This window comes from Papio anubis, chromosome 12 (assembly GCF_008728515.1).
Source record: "Papio anubis isolate 15944 chromosome 12, Panubis1.0, whole genome shotgun sequence".
Taxonomy (NCBI): domain Eukaryota; kingdom Metazoa; phylum Chordata; class Mammalia; order Primates; family Cercopithecidae; genus Papio; species Papio anubis.
The window spans coordinates 77751432-77767510 of NC_044987.1; the positions used below are offsets into that span (position 1 = coordinate 77751432).

At 40.7% G+C, this 16079-nt stretch overlaps 1 protein-coding gene across 3 annotated transcripts in view; it reads left to right on the plus strand.

Moving 5' to 3' along the window:
- LDHC (lactate dehydrogenase C) overlaps nucleotides 1–16079 on the plus strand; it is a 46455-nt gene that overhangs the window by 11055 nt on the left and 19321 nt on the right. For all 3 annotated transcript variants that reach the window (XM_009186456.4, XM_009186455.3, XM_009186457.3), the window contains exons 4-5: nucleotides 5428–5601; nucleotides 12652–12825. In XM_009186456.4, the coding sequence (XP_009184720.1) occupies nucleotides 5428–5601; nucleotides 12652–12825 (348 nt within the window). The remainder of the gene's footprint in view (nucleotides 1–5427; nucleotides 5602–12651; nucleotides 12826–16079) is intronic.

Genomic DNA, 16079 nt, shown 5'->3' on the forward strand with positions numbered 1-16079 from the left:
CCAATTAAATAAACAAGTTTGGCCGGGTGCGGTGGCTCACACCTGTAATCCCAGCACTTTGGGCAGCCAAGGTGGGCGGATCACAAGGTCAGGAATTTGAGACCATCCTGACCAACCTAGTGAAACCCCATCTGTACTAAAAATACAAAAATTAGCCAGGCGTGGTGGTGCGTGCCTGTAATCCCAGCTACTCAGGAGGCTGAGGCAGGAGAATTGCTTGAACCCAGGAGGTAGAGGTTGCAGTGAGCCTAGATCACAGCACTGCACTCCAGCCTGGGCAACAGCGAAACTCCATCTCAGACAAAAAGAAAAAAAAGAAAACCCGCAAGTTTGTCATTACCTGGTGAAGTTGAACATGAACATATCCCACAACCCGGAAATTACACTTTTAAGTATATTCCCAAGAAAACTTATGCACATGTGCACTAGGATACGTGCACAAGAATGTATTGTGGTTTACTTTGTAGTAGCCCCAAACTGTAAACAAGTCAATGAATCCCAGTACTAAGTTGTGTATATTATGCAGTGTAATATTGCACAGCAGTGAAAGTGAAGGAACTACAGGGACACACATTAACATGGATAAATATCAGATACATAATATTTAGTTAAGGGAATACATGCCTTATGATTCAAAAACAGGTAAAATTTACTATGTAATGCCGGGTGTGGTGGCTCATGCCTGTAATATAGCACTTTGGGAGGCCGAGGTGGGCGGATCACTTGAGGTCAGGAGTTCGCGACCAGGCTGGCCAACATGGCAAAACCCTGTCTCTACTAAAAATACAAAAATTAGCTGGTTGTGGTGGCACGTGCCTGTAATCCCAGCTACTCAGGAGACTGAGGCAGGAGAATCGCTTAAACCTGGGAGGCGGAAGTTTCAGTGAGCTGAGATCATGGCACTGTACCTGGGTGATAGAGTCGTCTCAAAACAAAACAAAACAAAACAAAACAATTAATATGTAATTTAAACATGCATAGGTAGTAAAACTTTTTAAAAAGTGATGTTGTGATTTTTTTGCCAGCCACAAGAATGATTGATAGATATAATCTATTAGAGGCATGCAAGGGCTTCCAAGGTGTTGACAATGTTTTATAAATTTGGGGATTTTTTTGTGTGTTTTTTTTTTAACAGGGTCTTGCTGTGTTGCCCAGGCTGGAGTTCAGGGGTGTGATCATAGCTCACCACAACCTCAAACTCTTGAATTCCTGGGTTCAAGCAGTCCTCCTACCTCTGTCTCCGGAGGACAAATGTGAACTAGGTATTTACTGTGTGGTTTTGGCAGAGTTGTTTAATATTTTTAATTTTTTTCATTAAAAAATTACTATATTTTAGAGACTAGGTCTTGCCCTGTTACCCAGGCTGAAGTGCAGTGGCACGATCTCAGCTCACTGCAATCTCCGCCTCCCAAGTTCAAGTGATTCTTGTGCCTCAGCCTCCCCAGTAGCTGGGATTACAGGTGTGAGCCACCGTGCTTGGCCTTTTGTGTGGTTTTAACAGAGTTGTTTAATGTTTTATAAATTGAATGTATATTTCTTATATGTTCTATATGAAATATTTCACAATAGAACATTTTGAAAATACATTTTGTGAGGTCTAATGGGGAAGAGCAATGATGGAACATTGTTGATTATCCACAATTTTTTTTTTAATTTTTAGTTTAAGAGATGGCTGTTCATGGGCACAATCACAGTGCACTGCAGCCTCTAACTCCTGGGTTTAAGTGACCCTCTTGCTTTGGCTTCCTGTGTAGCTAGGACTACTATGCCCAGCTCCACAGATATTTTAAATTATCTCATATGTACAATGAGTCCAGGTGCCTGGAACATAGAAGGTGCTAAGATATTTATGGGCCAGGCATGATGGCTCACGCCTGTAATCCCAGCACTTTGGGAGCCTGAGGCACGTGGGTCACCTGAGGTCAGGAGTTCAAGACCAACCTGGCCAACATGGCAAAACACTGTTTCTACTAAAGGTACAAAAATTAGCTGGGCGTGGTGGCGGGTCCCTGTAATCCCAGATACTTAGGAGGCTGAGGCAGGAGAATCACTTGAACTGGGAAGGCGTAGGTTGCGGTGAGCCACGATCACGCCATTCCACTCCAGCCTGGGCAACAGAGCAAGACTCCGTCTCAAAAAAAAAAAAAAAAAAAGATATTTATATTTATGGAAAGAAGGGAGTAATGTGAAATCAGAACCTATTATTAATATTGTGCTTATGATTAAGTTAGAGGTTTAAATAAGACATAACCATGGGAAGATAACATATGCTCTTATAAGGACTTTTTGATAATTATAGGCAGTAAGTGCTATAAACAAATCTGTGAAGAAAGTGGTATTTATGAATATGATAAATAATGAATGATATGATGGCTTTATGTCTTATTTTTATGTCAGATTTTCCAGGTGCCCCGATCCTGTTAATGCCATCGTTTCCTTATCTGTTGTATATTTTTCTTTCAAAATATAACCACATGTCATTTTTGAATGATATGATAAATGCTTGGGGATATCTAGCAGAGGAATTGGTATTTGAAGAAGTACTTGACTAATAATAATATTAATTGCTAACATTTATTGAACATTTAATACACCCTGTTGAGTACTTAATGTATATTAACTCACTGAGTTATCTTCTTAAGAACCATATTTTTTAAAAGGCTACTAGCGGCCAGGTGTGGTAGCTCATGCCTGTAATCCCAGCACTTTGGGAGCTGAGGCGGGTAGATCATGAGGTCAGGAGTACAAGACCAGCCTGGCCAAGATGGTGAAACCCCGTCTCTACTAAAAATACAAAAATTAGCCGGGTGTGGTGGTGGGCGCCCGTAATCCCAGCTACTTGGGAGGCTGAGGCAGGGAATTGCTTGAACTTCCACCTCAGGAAAACAAAAACAAAAACAAGCAAACAAAAAAACGCTATTAGCTTGACCTTGTAGATGAGGAAGTGAGAGTTAGAGGGGTTGGCAAAGTAATTGTCCATGGTTACACAGCTAGTAAGTGGCAAAGTCGGGGAATACAGGCAGTTAGACCTCAGAGCTTTTGCTCCAGACCACTGTAGTTTATGGTCTCTTTGTGGTTATATTTACAAAGAAAAATAAAGAACAGGTAAAGAAATGATGGCATTAACAGGACCAGGGCACCTGGAAAATCTGATATAAAAATAAGACATAAAGCTAGTAAGATTATTTGGAGCTAGATTTTTTTTTGTTGTTGTTGTTTTGTTTTGTTTTGTTTTGTTTTGTTTTTGAGATGGAGTCTTGCTCTGTCACTCAGGCTGGAGTGCAGTGGCACAATCTCGGCTCACTGCAACCTCCACCTCCCGGGTTCAAGTGATTTTCCTGCTTTAGCCTCCTGAGTAACTGGGCTTACCACACGTGCCATCACACCCGGCTAATTTTTGTATGTTTAGTAGAGACAGGGTTTTACCATGTTGGCTAGGCTGGTTTTGAATTCCTGACCTCAAGTGATCCACCCATCTCGGCCTCCCAAAGTGCTGGGATTACAGGTGTGAGCCACTGTGCCTGGCCAGAAATGCCATCTTTCTAAATTTGCCTTTCTAGTTAAAATCTTTACTGGGGCAGGAAAAACAGCAGTGTTCATATTTCATAAGTTATCTTCTCTTTTGGATTAGAAAGATACAAGAATCACCATAAATGAAGATGTAACGTTTTAAAAATTAAGTAGATTTCATTTTCTTTTCTTTTTTTCTTTTTTCTTTTTTTTTTTTTTGAGACAGAGTCTCACTCTGTCACACAGGGTGGAGTGCAGTGGCACGATCTGGGCTCACTGCAACCTCCACCTCCTGGGTTCAAGCCATTCTCCTGCCTCAGCTGCCCTCCCCACCCCCAGCCGAGTAGGTGGGATTACAGGTGCCCACCACCATGCTAAGCTATTTTTTTTTTCTTTGGAGACAGAGTCTCGCTCTGTGCAATCTTGCTCACTGTAACCTCTGCCTCCTGGGTTCAAGCAGTTCTCCTGCCTCAGCCTCCTGAATAGCTGGGATTATACGTGCACGCCACCATGCCTGGCTAATTTTTGTATTTTTAGTAGAGACATGTTGGTTAGGCTGGTCTTGCACTCCTGACCTCAAGTGATCCGCCCACCTCAGCTTCCCAAAGTGATAGAATTAACAGTTGTGAGCCACCACGCCCAGCTATTAGATTTCATTTTCTAAAAGAACGTGAAAAGTTGAGATGAGATAGATATAGAGGATATTTTAAGTAATTTTTTACATCTATATGGTAGATAACTTTCAGCTATATAGTGCTTTTTTAAAAAGTCCAGTATGAGGCCACATGTGGTGGCTCATGCCTATAATCACAGCACTTTGGGAGGCCGAGGTAGGTGGATCAGTTGAGGTCAGGAGTTCGAGACAAGCCTGGCCAACATGGTGAAACCCCATCTCTCCCCAAAAATACAAAATTTAGCTGTGTGTGATGGTGTGTGCCTGTAGTGCCAATTACTCAGGAGGCTGATGTGGGAGAATCGAACCTGAGAGGCAGACGTTGCAGTGAGCTGAGATGGCACCACTGCACTCCAGTCTGGGCAACAGAGTGAGATCCTATCTCAGAAAAAAAAAAAAAAAAAAGTCCAGTATGAGTTAGTAAGTGCTACATAGTAGTGACATTGTATTCAACAGGTGAAACAACTGGTCATTTAGTACATAGTTTATTTTCTTGTGTGGGTCAAGAACTTGTGATTGAAACCCAGTCCCTTACAATATTGGAAGTAAATACATTCTCACTCTTAGACTCCTGAAACAGACACATAAATTCTCAGAGTTCTAAGTCTTCATTCATTTTGGTCTTTCTTTTTTTTTTTTTTTTTTTTTGAGACGGAGTCTTGCCAGGCTGGAGTGCAGTGGTGTGATCTTGGCTGACTGCAACCTCCGCCTCCCAGGTTCAAGCGATTCTCCTGCCTCAGCCTCCCAAGTAGCTGGGACTATAGGCATGTGCTGCCACGCCCAGCTAATTTTTGTATTTTTAGTAGAGACAGGATTTTACCATGTTGGCCAAGATGGTCTTGATCTCTTAACCTCGTAACCTGCCCGCCTTGGCTTCTCAAAATTCTGGATTACAGGCGTGAGCCACCATGCCCGGCCTCATTTTGGTGTTTCTAAGAAGGCAGAGAGCTGACTTTCATTGCCTTGGGCCTTCATAACACATGGGAATCTGGGCAAAAGGGGGTGTTAGTTTCTATTGTTATAAAAATTTTTGAGGTAGCTATGTGAAAGTTGGCAAGTCATAGTGACAAGGCTTCCTTCAGATTATACAGGTTAGAAAAGTCCATTCATCTCTAAAATGCCAGACATAAAGGTACATGGATACTTTAATATAGTACAAAGAATATACAATAGAGTTTTAAGGAGTTAAGGCACAGTGGTTATGGTAATCTTGATCCAAATATAGTATTTTGTTTCCTTTTCAGATTACAGTGTATCTGCAAACTCCAGAATAGTTATTGTCACAGCAGGTGCAAGGCAGCAGGAGGGAGAAACTCGCCTTGACCTGGTCCAACGTAATGTGACTATCATGAAATCAATAATTCCTGCCATAGTCCATTATAGTCCTGATTGTAAAATTCTTGTTGTTTCAAATCCAGGTGAGTCTTCTCTCTTACCTTCTATTGCATAAGGATGATCTTTCCATACCATTCCCTTAAAATAATCAACTTCATTGAGGTAACATTTATGTACAATAAATTGCACTCATTTAAAGTATATAATGCAATGAGTTTTGATAAAAGTAATCACTCATGAAACTACCACCATGATCAGGATACAAAACATTTCAGTTACCTCTGAAAGTTTTCTTGTGCCTCTTTGCAGTTCATCTCTCATTCTGCCCTGGCCCCAATTTCTGGAATTTTATATGAATGGAATCATGCTGAATGTAATTTTTTCTACCTGACTTCTTTAACCCAGCATAATTATTTTGGGATTCATCCATATTATTGAGTGTATCATATTCCTTTTTTAGTGCCAAAGTATTCTTTTGTTTATACATTTTTCTTTTTTTCTTTTTTTTTTTTTTTTGAGATGGAGTCTCACTCTGTCCCCCAGGTAGGAGTGCAGTGGTGTAATCTTGGCTCAGTGTAACCTCTGCCTCCCAGGCTCAATTGATCCTCCCACCTCAGGCTCTGCAGTAGCTGGGACCACAGGCATGTCCCACCACACCCAGCTAATTTTTGTATTTTTGGTAGAAGTGGGGTTTCACCATTTTGTCCAGGCTGGTCTGGAACTCCTAAGCTCAGGCAGTCTACTCGCCTTGGCCTCCCAAAGTGCTGGGATTACAGATGTGAGCCACTGCACCCAGCCATTATTTATACATTTAAATTGCTATTTTATTCATGTGTTTTTTGTTTATTCATCTGTTGAAACATATTGAGGTTATTTCCAGTTTTGGACTATTATGAATGAAACTAATATCATAATTTGTGTGTAAGTATTTGTGTGGTCATATGTCTTTATTTCTCTTGGGTAAATACCTGGGAGTAACATAGGTAGGTTATATGGTAGGTATATGTTTAGCTCTATCAGATATTACCAAACCGGTTGGGCATTGTGGCTCATGCCTGTAATCCTAGCACTTTAGGAGGCTGAAGCAGAAGGATGGCTTGAACCTAGGAGTTTGAGACCAGTGTGGGCAACATGTACAACCTTGTCTGTACATAAAATAAAGTAAAAAAGCTGGGTATGAAGATTGCGTAAGCCTGAGAGGTCTAGGCTGCAGTGAGCTGTGGTTGTGCCACTGCACTCCAGCCTGAGTGGCAGAGTGAGACCTTGTCTCAAACAAACAAACAAACAAACAAACACAAACAGAAACAAACAACCAAAAAAGAAAAAAAAAAAAGTTTTAAATTTTAGCCAATCCAGGCCAGGCATGGTGGCTCACACCTGTAATACCAGCAACACTTTGGGAGCCTAAGGCAGGTGGATTACCTGAGGTCAGGAGTTCAAGACTAGCCTGGCCAACATAGTGAAACCCCATCTCTACTAAAAATACAAAAATTAGCCGGGCATGGCGGCAGCCGCCTTTAATCTCAGCTACTTGGGAAGCTGAGGCAGGAGAATCACTGGAACCCTGGAGGTGGAGGTTGCAGTGAGCCGAGATCACGCCAGTGCACTCCAGCCTGGGTGACGAGAGCCAGACTCTGTCTCTAAATAAATAAATAAATGAATAAGGCAGGTGCGGTGGCTTACGCCTATAATCCCAGCACTTTGGGAGGCTGAGGTGGTGGACCGCTTGAGGTCGGGAGTTTGAGACCAGCCTGACCAACATATAGAAACCCCATCTCTATTAAAAATACAAAATTAGCCAGGTGTGTGGTGGTGCATGCCTGTAATTCCAGCCACTCAAGAGGCTGAGGCAGGAAAATCACTTGAACCTGGGAGGTGGAAGTTGTGGTGAGTCGAGATGGTACCATTGCACTCTGGCCTGGGCAACAAGAGTGAAACTCTGTCTCAAAAAATAAAAATAAAAATAAATAAATAAAATAAAATAAAATAAATTTTAGCCAATCCAGTATCATTGTGTGTGTTTGTGTGTGTGTGTGTGTTTGTTTTGTTTTGTTTTGTTTTTTGTTTTTGAGATGGAGTCTTTCTGTGTCTCCCAGGCTGGAGTGCAGTGGCATGACCTTGGCTCACCGCAACCTCCCTGTTGCAGGTTCAAGTGATTGTCCTGTTCAGCCTCCCATTTCGCTGGGATTTCAGGTGCACACCACCACGCCTGGCTAGTTTTTGTATTTGTAGTTTTAGTAAAGACGAGGTTACACCATGTTGGCCAGGCTGGTCTCAAACTCCTGACCTCAGGTGATCTGCCTGTCTTAATCTCCCAAAGTGCTGGGATTACAGGCATGAGCCACTGCGCCCAGCTAGGGTTTTCAAGGTAAATGATCATATCGTCAGCAAACAGGGATAGTTTGACTTCCACTTTACCAGTTTGGATGTCCTTTATTTCTTTCTCTTGTCTGATTGCTCTGGCTAGGACTTCCAGTAGTATGTTGAAGAAGAGTGGTGAGAGTGGGTATCCTTGTCTTGTTCCTGTTCTCAGAGGGAATGTTTTCAACTTTTCCCCCATTCAGTATTATATTGGCTGTGGGTTTGCTATATATGGCTTTTTTTTTTTTTTTTTTTTTTTTTTTTTTTTTTTTTTTGAGACGGAGTCTGGTGCGATCTCGGCTCACTGCAACCTCTACCTCCCGGGTTCAAGCAATTCTCCTGTCTCAGCCTCCCAAGTAGCTGGACCACAAGTGCACATTACCACACTCAGCTATTTTTTGTATTTTTAGTAGAGACAGAGTTTCACCATATTGGCCTGGCTGGTCTTGAACTCCTGACCTCAGGTGATCCACACGCCTCGGCCTCCCAAAGTGCTGGAATTACAGGTGCGAGCCACCATGCCCGGCCCATAGATGGCTTTTATTCCATTAAGGTATGTCCCTTGTATGCTGATTTTGCTGAGGGTTTTAATCATGAAGGGATGCCGGATTTTGCTGAATGGTTTTTCTGCATCTATTGAGATGATCATGTGATTTTTGTTTTTAATTCTGCTTATGTAGTATATCACATTTATTGACTTGTGTATGTTGAACCATCCCTGCATCCCTGGTAGGAAACCCACTTGATCATGGTGGATTATCTTTTTGACATGTTGTTGGATTCGGTTAGCTAGTATTTTGTTAAGGATTTTAACATCTATGTTCATGAAGGATATCGGTCTGTAGTTTTCTTTTTTGATTGTGTCCCTCCCTGGTTTTGGTATTAGGGTGATACTGGTGATAGAATGAATTAGGGAAGGTTCCTTCTTTCTCTGTCTTGTGGAATAGTGTAAAAAGGATTGGTACCAATTCTTCTTTGAGTGTCTGGTAGAATTCTGCTGTGAATCTATCTGGTCCTGGACTTCTTTTTGTTGGTAATTTTTAATTACCATTTCATTCTCGCTGCTTGTTATTGGTCTATTCAGGGTATCTAATTATTCCTGATTTAAGCCAGGAAGGTTGTATATTTCCAGGAATTTATCCATCTCTTCTAGGTTTTCTAGTTTATGTGCGCAAAGGTGTACATAGTAGCCTTGAATGATCAGTGGTGTCAGCTGTAATATCTCCTGTTTAGTTTCTTTTTTTTTTTTTTTTTTTTTTCTTAAGCCGGGGTTGGGCTCTTTACCCCGGGTTGGGTGCAGTGGCCCGGTTCCCCGCCCCCTGCAAGCCCCGCCTCCCGGGTTCACGCCATTCTCCAGCCTCAGCCTCCCGAGTAGCTGGGACTACAGGCGCCCGCCACCTCGCCCGGCTAGTTTTTTTTTGTATTTCTTGGTAGAGACGGGGTTTCACCGCGTTAGCCAGGATGGTCTCGATCTCCTGACCTCGTGATCCACCCGTCTCGGCCTCCCAAAGTGCTGGGATTACAGGCTTGAGCCACCGCGCCCGGCCCTCCTGTTTCATTTCTTAATGAGGTTATTTGGATTTGCTCTTCTTTTTTTTTGAAACGGAGTTTTGCTCTTTCACCCAGGCTGGAGTGTAAGGGCGCAATTTCGGCTCAGTGCAACCTGTGCCTCCCAGGTTCAAGTGATTCTCCCACCTCAGCCTCCCGAGTAGCTGGGATTACAGGTGTCTGCCACCATGCCCAGCTAATTTTTTAATTTTCAGTAGAGATGGGGTTTCATCACGTTGGCCAAGCTCGTCTGTAACTCCTGACCTCAGGTGATCCACCCGTCTTGTCTCCCAAAGTGCTGGGATTACAGGTGTGAGCCACTGCACCCGGCCTGCTCTCTTCTTTTCTTGGTTAATCTTGCTAATAGTCTATCAATTTTATTTATCTTTTCAAAGAACCAGCTTTTTGTTTCATTTATCTTTTGTATTTTTTTGTTTCAATTTCATTTAGTTCTGCTCTGATCTTGGTTATTTCCTTTCTTCTGCTGGGTTTGGGTTTGGTTTGTTCTTGTTTCTCTAGTTCCTTGAGGTGTGACCTTAGATTGTCTGTTTATGGTCTTTCAGACTTTTTGATGTAGGCACTTAGGGCTATACACTTTCTTCTTAGCATCACCTTAGCTGTATCCCAGTGGTTTTGATACGTATCATTACTGTCATTCAGTTAGAAGAATTTTTAATTTCTATCTTGATTTCATTTTTGACCCAATGCTTATCCAGTAGCAGGTTATTTAATTTCCATGTATTTGCGTAGTTTGGAAGGTTCCTTTTGGAGTTGATTTCCAGTTTTATTCCACTGTGGTCTGAGAGTGCTTGATATAATTTCAATTTTCTTAAATTTATTGAGGCTCGTTTTATGGCCTATCATATGGTCTATCTTGGAGAAAGTTCCATGTGCTGTTGAATAGAATGTGTATTCTGTGGTTGTTGGATGAAATGTGCTGTATATATCTGTTAAATCCATTTGTTCCAGGGTATAGTTTAAATCCACTGTTTCTTTGTTGACTTTCTGTCTTGATGACCTGTCTATTGCTGTCAGAGGAGTATTGAAGTCCCCTACTATTATTGTGTTGCTGTCTATCTTGTTTCTTAGGTTTATTAGTAAATGTTTTATAAATTTGGGAGCTCCAGTGTTAGGTGCATATATGTTTAGGACTGTGACATTTTCCTGTTGGAAGAGCCCTTGACTATTATATAATGTCCCTCTTTGTCTCTTTTAACCACTGTTGTTTTAAAGTTTGTTTTGTCTAATACAAGAATCGCTACCCCACCTCGCTTTTGGTGTCCATTTGCATGAAATGCCTTTTTCCACCCCTTTAAGTTTATGTGACTCCTTGTATGTTAGGTGAGTCTCCTGAAGACAGGAGATAGTTGGTTGGTTAGTTCTTATCCATTCTGCAGTTCTGTATCTTTTAAGTGGAGTATTTAGGCCATTTACATTCAGTGTTAGTATTGAAATGCGAGATACCATTGTATTCATCGTGCTTTTCATTGCCTGTGTACTTTGGGTTTTTGTTTGTTTGTTTTTGCATTTTAACTTGTGTTTTTGTTTTATAGGTCCTGTGTGATTTATGCTTTAAGGAAGTTCTGGGCCGGGCTCAGTGGCTTATGCCTGTAATCCCAGCATTTTGGGAGGCCATGGTGGGCGGATCACCTGAGGTCAGGAGTTCAAGACCAGCCTGCCCAACATAGTGAAACCCTGTCTCTACTAAAAACGCAAAAATTAGCTGGGCTTGGTGGTGGGCACCTGTAGTCCCAGCTACTCGGTAGGCTGAGGCAGGAGAATTGTTTGAACCTGGGAGGCAGAGGTTGCCACAAGCTGAGATCATGCCACTGCACTCCAGCCTGGGCGACAGAGTGAGACTCATCTCAAAAAAAGGAAAGAAATAAATTAAAAAAAAAAAAAAGAGGTTCTGTTTTGATGTGTTTCCAGGATTTGTTTCAAGATTTAGAGCTCCATTTAGCAGTTCTTATAGTGGTGGCTTGGTAGTGGCAAATTCTCTCAGCATTTGTTTGTCTGAAAATGACTGTATCTTTCCTTCATATATGATTCTTAGTTTCACTGGATACAACATTCTTGGCTGATAATTGTTTTGTTTGAGGAGGCTGAAGATAGGGCCCCAATCCCTTCTAGGTTGTAGGGTTTCTGCTGAGAAATCTGCTGTTAATTTGATAGGTTTTCCTTTATAGGTTACCTGGTACTTTTCTGTCTCACAGCTCTTAAGATTCTTTCCTTTGTCTTAACTTTGGGTAACCTAATGACAGTGTGCTAAGCAAAGATCTTTTTGTGATGAATTTCCCAGGTGTTCTTTGTGCTTCTTGTATTTGCATGTCTAGGTCTCTAGCGAGGCCGGGGAGGTTTTCCTTGATTATCTCCCCAAATACCAAATATGTTTTCTAAGCTTTTAGAATTGTCTTCTTCCTCAGGAACACTGATTATTCTTAGGTTTGGTTGTTTATCGTAATCCCAGACGTCTTGGAGGCTTTGTTCATACCTTCTTATTCTTTTTCTTTGTCTTTGTTGGATTGGGTTAATTTGAAGACCTTGTATTCGAGCTCTGAATTTCTTTCTTCTACTTGTTCAATTCTATTGCTGAGATGTTCCAGAGCATTTCACAAATCTAAAAGTGTGTCCAAAGTTTCCTGAATTTTTGATTGTTTTTTCTTTAAGCTACTTATTTAGGTGACTATTTCTCCCTTCACTTCTTGTATCATTTTTTGGATTTCCTTGCATTGGGCTTCACCTTTCTCTGGTCCCTCCCTGATGAGCTTAATAGCTAACCTCCTGAATTATTTTTCAGGTAAACCAGGGATTTCTTCTTGGTTTGGATCCATTTCTGTTGAACTAGTGTGATTTTTGGGGGGGTGTTGACGAATCTTATTTTGTTACATTACCAAGGTTGCTTTTCTCATTCCTTCTTAGCCTCACAAGTAGCTGGGAATGTGAGTGTGTGCCACCATGTCTGGCTAATTTTTGTATTTTTTGGTAGAGACTGTTTCACCATGTTGGCCAGGCTGGTTTCAAAGTCTTGGCCTCAGGTGATCCACCCACCTAAGCCTCCTAAAGTGCCGGGGTTACAGGCATGAGCCCCCACATCTGGCCGGTGATTTGCTTCACTTTGTAGTATATCTGTATTTGACTCTAAAACAATTCATCTATCTGTTCAGGAAAAAAATTTGTTTTAAGTTACACTGAATCTTTTTCTAACATGAAATTTTTCTTCTTAGTGGATATTTTGACATATATAGTCTGGAAGATAAGTGGCTTGCCTATAACTCGTGTAATTGGAAGTGGTTGCAATTTAGACTCTGCCCGTTTCCGTTACTTAATTGGAGAAAAGTTGGGTGTCCACTCCACAAGCTGCCATGGTTGGATTATTGGAGAACATGGTGATTCTAGCGGTAAGTATAAATCTATTATTATTATGTGACTACCCTTCTTATCTCTAATAATGCTTATTTCCTTTAAAGTTTTTTTTTCCTGATATTAATATAGTTGTATAAGTTTCATTTTGTTGGTACTTTCCTGGTGTAACTTTTACTGTTCCTTTACTTTCAATCTTTTGCATCATTGATTTAGCTATCTTTCATAAAATAGTCCACAAAACATATAGCTGTTTTAAAGTCAATATGAGTGTTTCTCTTATCTGTAATACATTTTTATTTATTGTGTTTTTTTTAAAACAGCTTTATTAAGACATAATTCATGATATGGTTTGGATCTGTGTCCCTGCCCAAATCTCATGTTGAATTGTAATCTCCAGTGTGGGAGCTGGGGCCTAGTGGGAGGTGGTTGGATCATGGAGGCAGGTTCTCATGGTTTAACACCATCCGACTTGGTACTGTTTTCACAATAGTGAGTTCTCGTGAGGTCTGGTTGTTTAAAAGTATGTGGCACCACCCCCCTCTCTCCCTCCTTCTCCTGCTGTAGCCATATAAGACACTCCTGCTTCCCCTTCACCTTCTTCCGTGATTGAAAGTTTCCTGAGACCTCCCAGGAAGCCAAGCAGATGCCAGCATTGTGCTTCCTGTACAGCTTGCAGAATTGTGAGCCAGTTAAATCTCTTTTCTTTGTAAGTTGCCCAGTCTTAGGTATTTCTTTATAGCAATGTGAGAATTGACTAATACAATTCACATACCATAAAATTCAACCAGCAAAATATAGAATTCTTGAGTTTCTGATGTATTCACAGGGTGAATCAGAAATATAACATCACCACAATCTAAATACAGAATATTTTCATCAGCCCAAAATGAAATCCACATTCTTTCCACTACCCTAGCCCCAGGCAACCACTAATCTACTTTCTCACTCTGTATATTTATTTATTCCAGAGTTTTCATGTAAATGAAATAATATGTGATTTTTAACTCTTGAGGCCACACCAACCTCTCTTTTTAAACACTTAGTCTCTGCTACATGGTTAGAACTTTATACTTTTTACAGTGTTCCTTAATTGTGTCATGTATGTAAATCTTCTTTCCATCATGGCAATAAACCAATTGAGAATAAAGACCATTTGTTCAAACATTCATTCATTTATTCAAAACATTTAAAGTGCTCTTTTCTTTGTAATCTAAGAGCTATAATGTAACAAATACTTTGATTTGATTTGGACAAATATTTCTTCAACCAGAGCCTTACTTTGACCCTGTTGGCTTGTGGTATTATCCTAACACAGTTATTTTTCCTGAAGGTCATTAAAACTAATTTTCTCTGGTATATTTTAATTTCTCACATTTAATATTCTATAACTTTATTTTTAGAAAACAGTATATTCTGATTCGTATTAATTTGAACATATTTAGTATTCTATTTAGCATGATTTTTCTGTTTCCTTTCTCTTTTTGTTCTTTCTATTGGATCTACTTTCTTTAATTTCCTCTAATACTTTGGATTATACACTTACCTTGTAAATGGTTATCTGTAAATTTTTAACATTAATACTTGATCTCAGATGATAAATTTATTTACTGTCCTTTGGGATATACAAAGATCTGGGGTTTTTTTTTGTTTTTTTTTTTGAGACAGAGTTTTGCTCTTGTTGGGCAGGCTGGAGTGCAATGACGCGATCTCAGCTCACCGCAACCTTCGCCTCCTGGGTTCAAGCAATTCTCCTGCCTCAGTCTCCTGAGCAGCTGGGATTACAAGCATGTGCCACCACACCCAGCTAATTTTGTATTTTTAGTAGAGACAGGGTTTCACCATGTTGGTCAGGCTGTTCTTGAACTCCTGACCTCAGGTGATCCACCCGCCACAGCTTCCCAAAGTGCTGGGATTACAGGCATGAGCCACTGTGCCGGGTCCCGATAATACAAAGATCTTAGAATGCTTTTAGTTTGATCATCCTCTTTTTTATGATGTTGACTATCCTCTTTCTGTCATACATGTAATTATTAATTCCTTTTCTGTACCCATACTGTTCTTATATCCCTCAAACTAGTTATAATTATTGTTAATAGTTAATACTTGTTTCGATTCAAGTACAGGTTTGCCAGTTGTGTTGCTTATCTTTATTTTCTCCATCTAACTTCTTCACCTGGGTTCAATTTACTTCTTCCTGAACTCTATCCTATTGGTGGTGTTTATATGACTGTTTTAGTCTCACCTTATTCTGGAATGACAGGTTAGTTGGATGTGAGACTCCAGATTGACAGTTATTCCTCCCTGGCTCTTTTTTACTATTGAGAAGTATAGTATTAATTTGGTATTCTTTTCCCTCTAATTGTTTATATTTTATCAGTTCTTTTCTTTGTTTATACTGCATTTGGCATATTGCTTAAAAATATGTATGTTGCTGAAAAATGCCTCCTATACACACAATTATAAATAAATTCTACTACATATTTTCTAACAACTTTATAATTTTATTTCTTACATTTCCCTCTTTTATGCATTTGAAACCTATTTTTATGTATGGTGTAAGGTGGTGTTTTAGGCCTTTTTTTGTTGCGGTAAAGAAATACCTGGCCAGGGCCAGGTGCGGTGGCTCACGCCTGTTATCCCAGCACTTTGGGAGGCTGAGGTGGTCGGATCACAAAGTCAGGAGATGGAGACCATCCTGGCTAACACGGTGAAACCCCATCTCTACTAAAAATACAAAAAGTTAGCCGGGCACGGTGGCGGGTGCCTGTAGTCCCAGCTACTCGGGAGGCTGAGACTGGAGAATGGCGTGAACCTGGGAGACGGAGCTTGCAGTGAGCCGAGATCGTGCCACTGCATTCTATCCTGGGCGACAGAGTGAGACTCTGTCTCAAAAAAAAAAAAAAAAAAAAAAAAAAAAAGAAAAGAAAAGAAAGAAAAAGAAATACCTGACAAGGAGTCGTGGCTCATGCCTGTAATCGCAGCACTTTTGGAGGCCAAGGCATGTGGATCACTTGAGGCCAGGAGGTTAAGACCAGCCTGGCCAACATAGCAAAACCCATCTCTACTAAAAATACAAAAAAACGCTGGGTGTGGTGACACACACCTGTAATCCCACCTGCTTGGGAGGCTGAAACAGAAGAATCCCTTGAATCTGGGAGGTGGAGGTTGCAGTGAGCCAAGATCAAACCACTACGCTGCAGCCTGGATGAAAAAGATAAAAAAAAAGAAATACCTGAGGCTGAGTAATTTGTAAAGAAAAGAGGTTTAATTTAGCTTGTGCTTCTGCAGG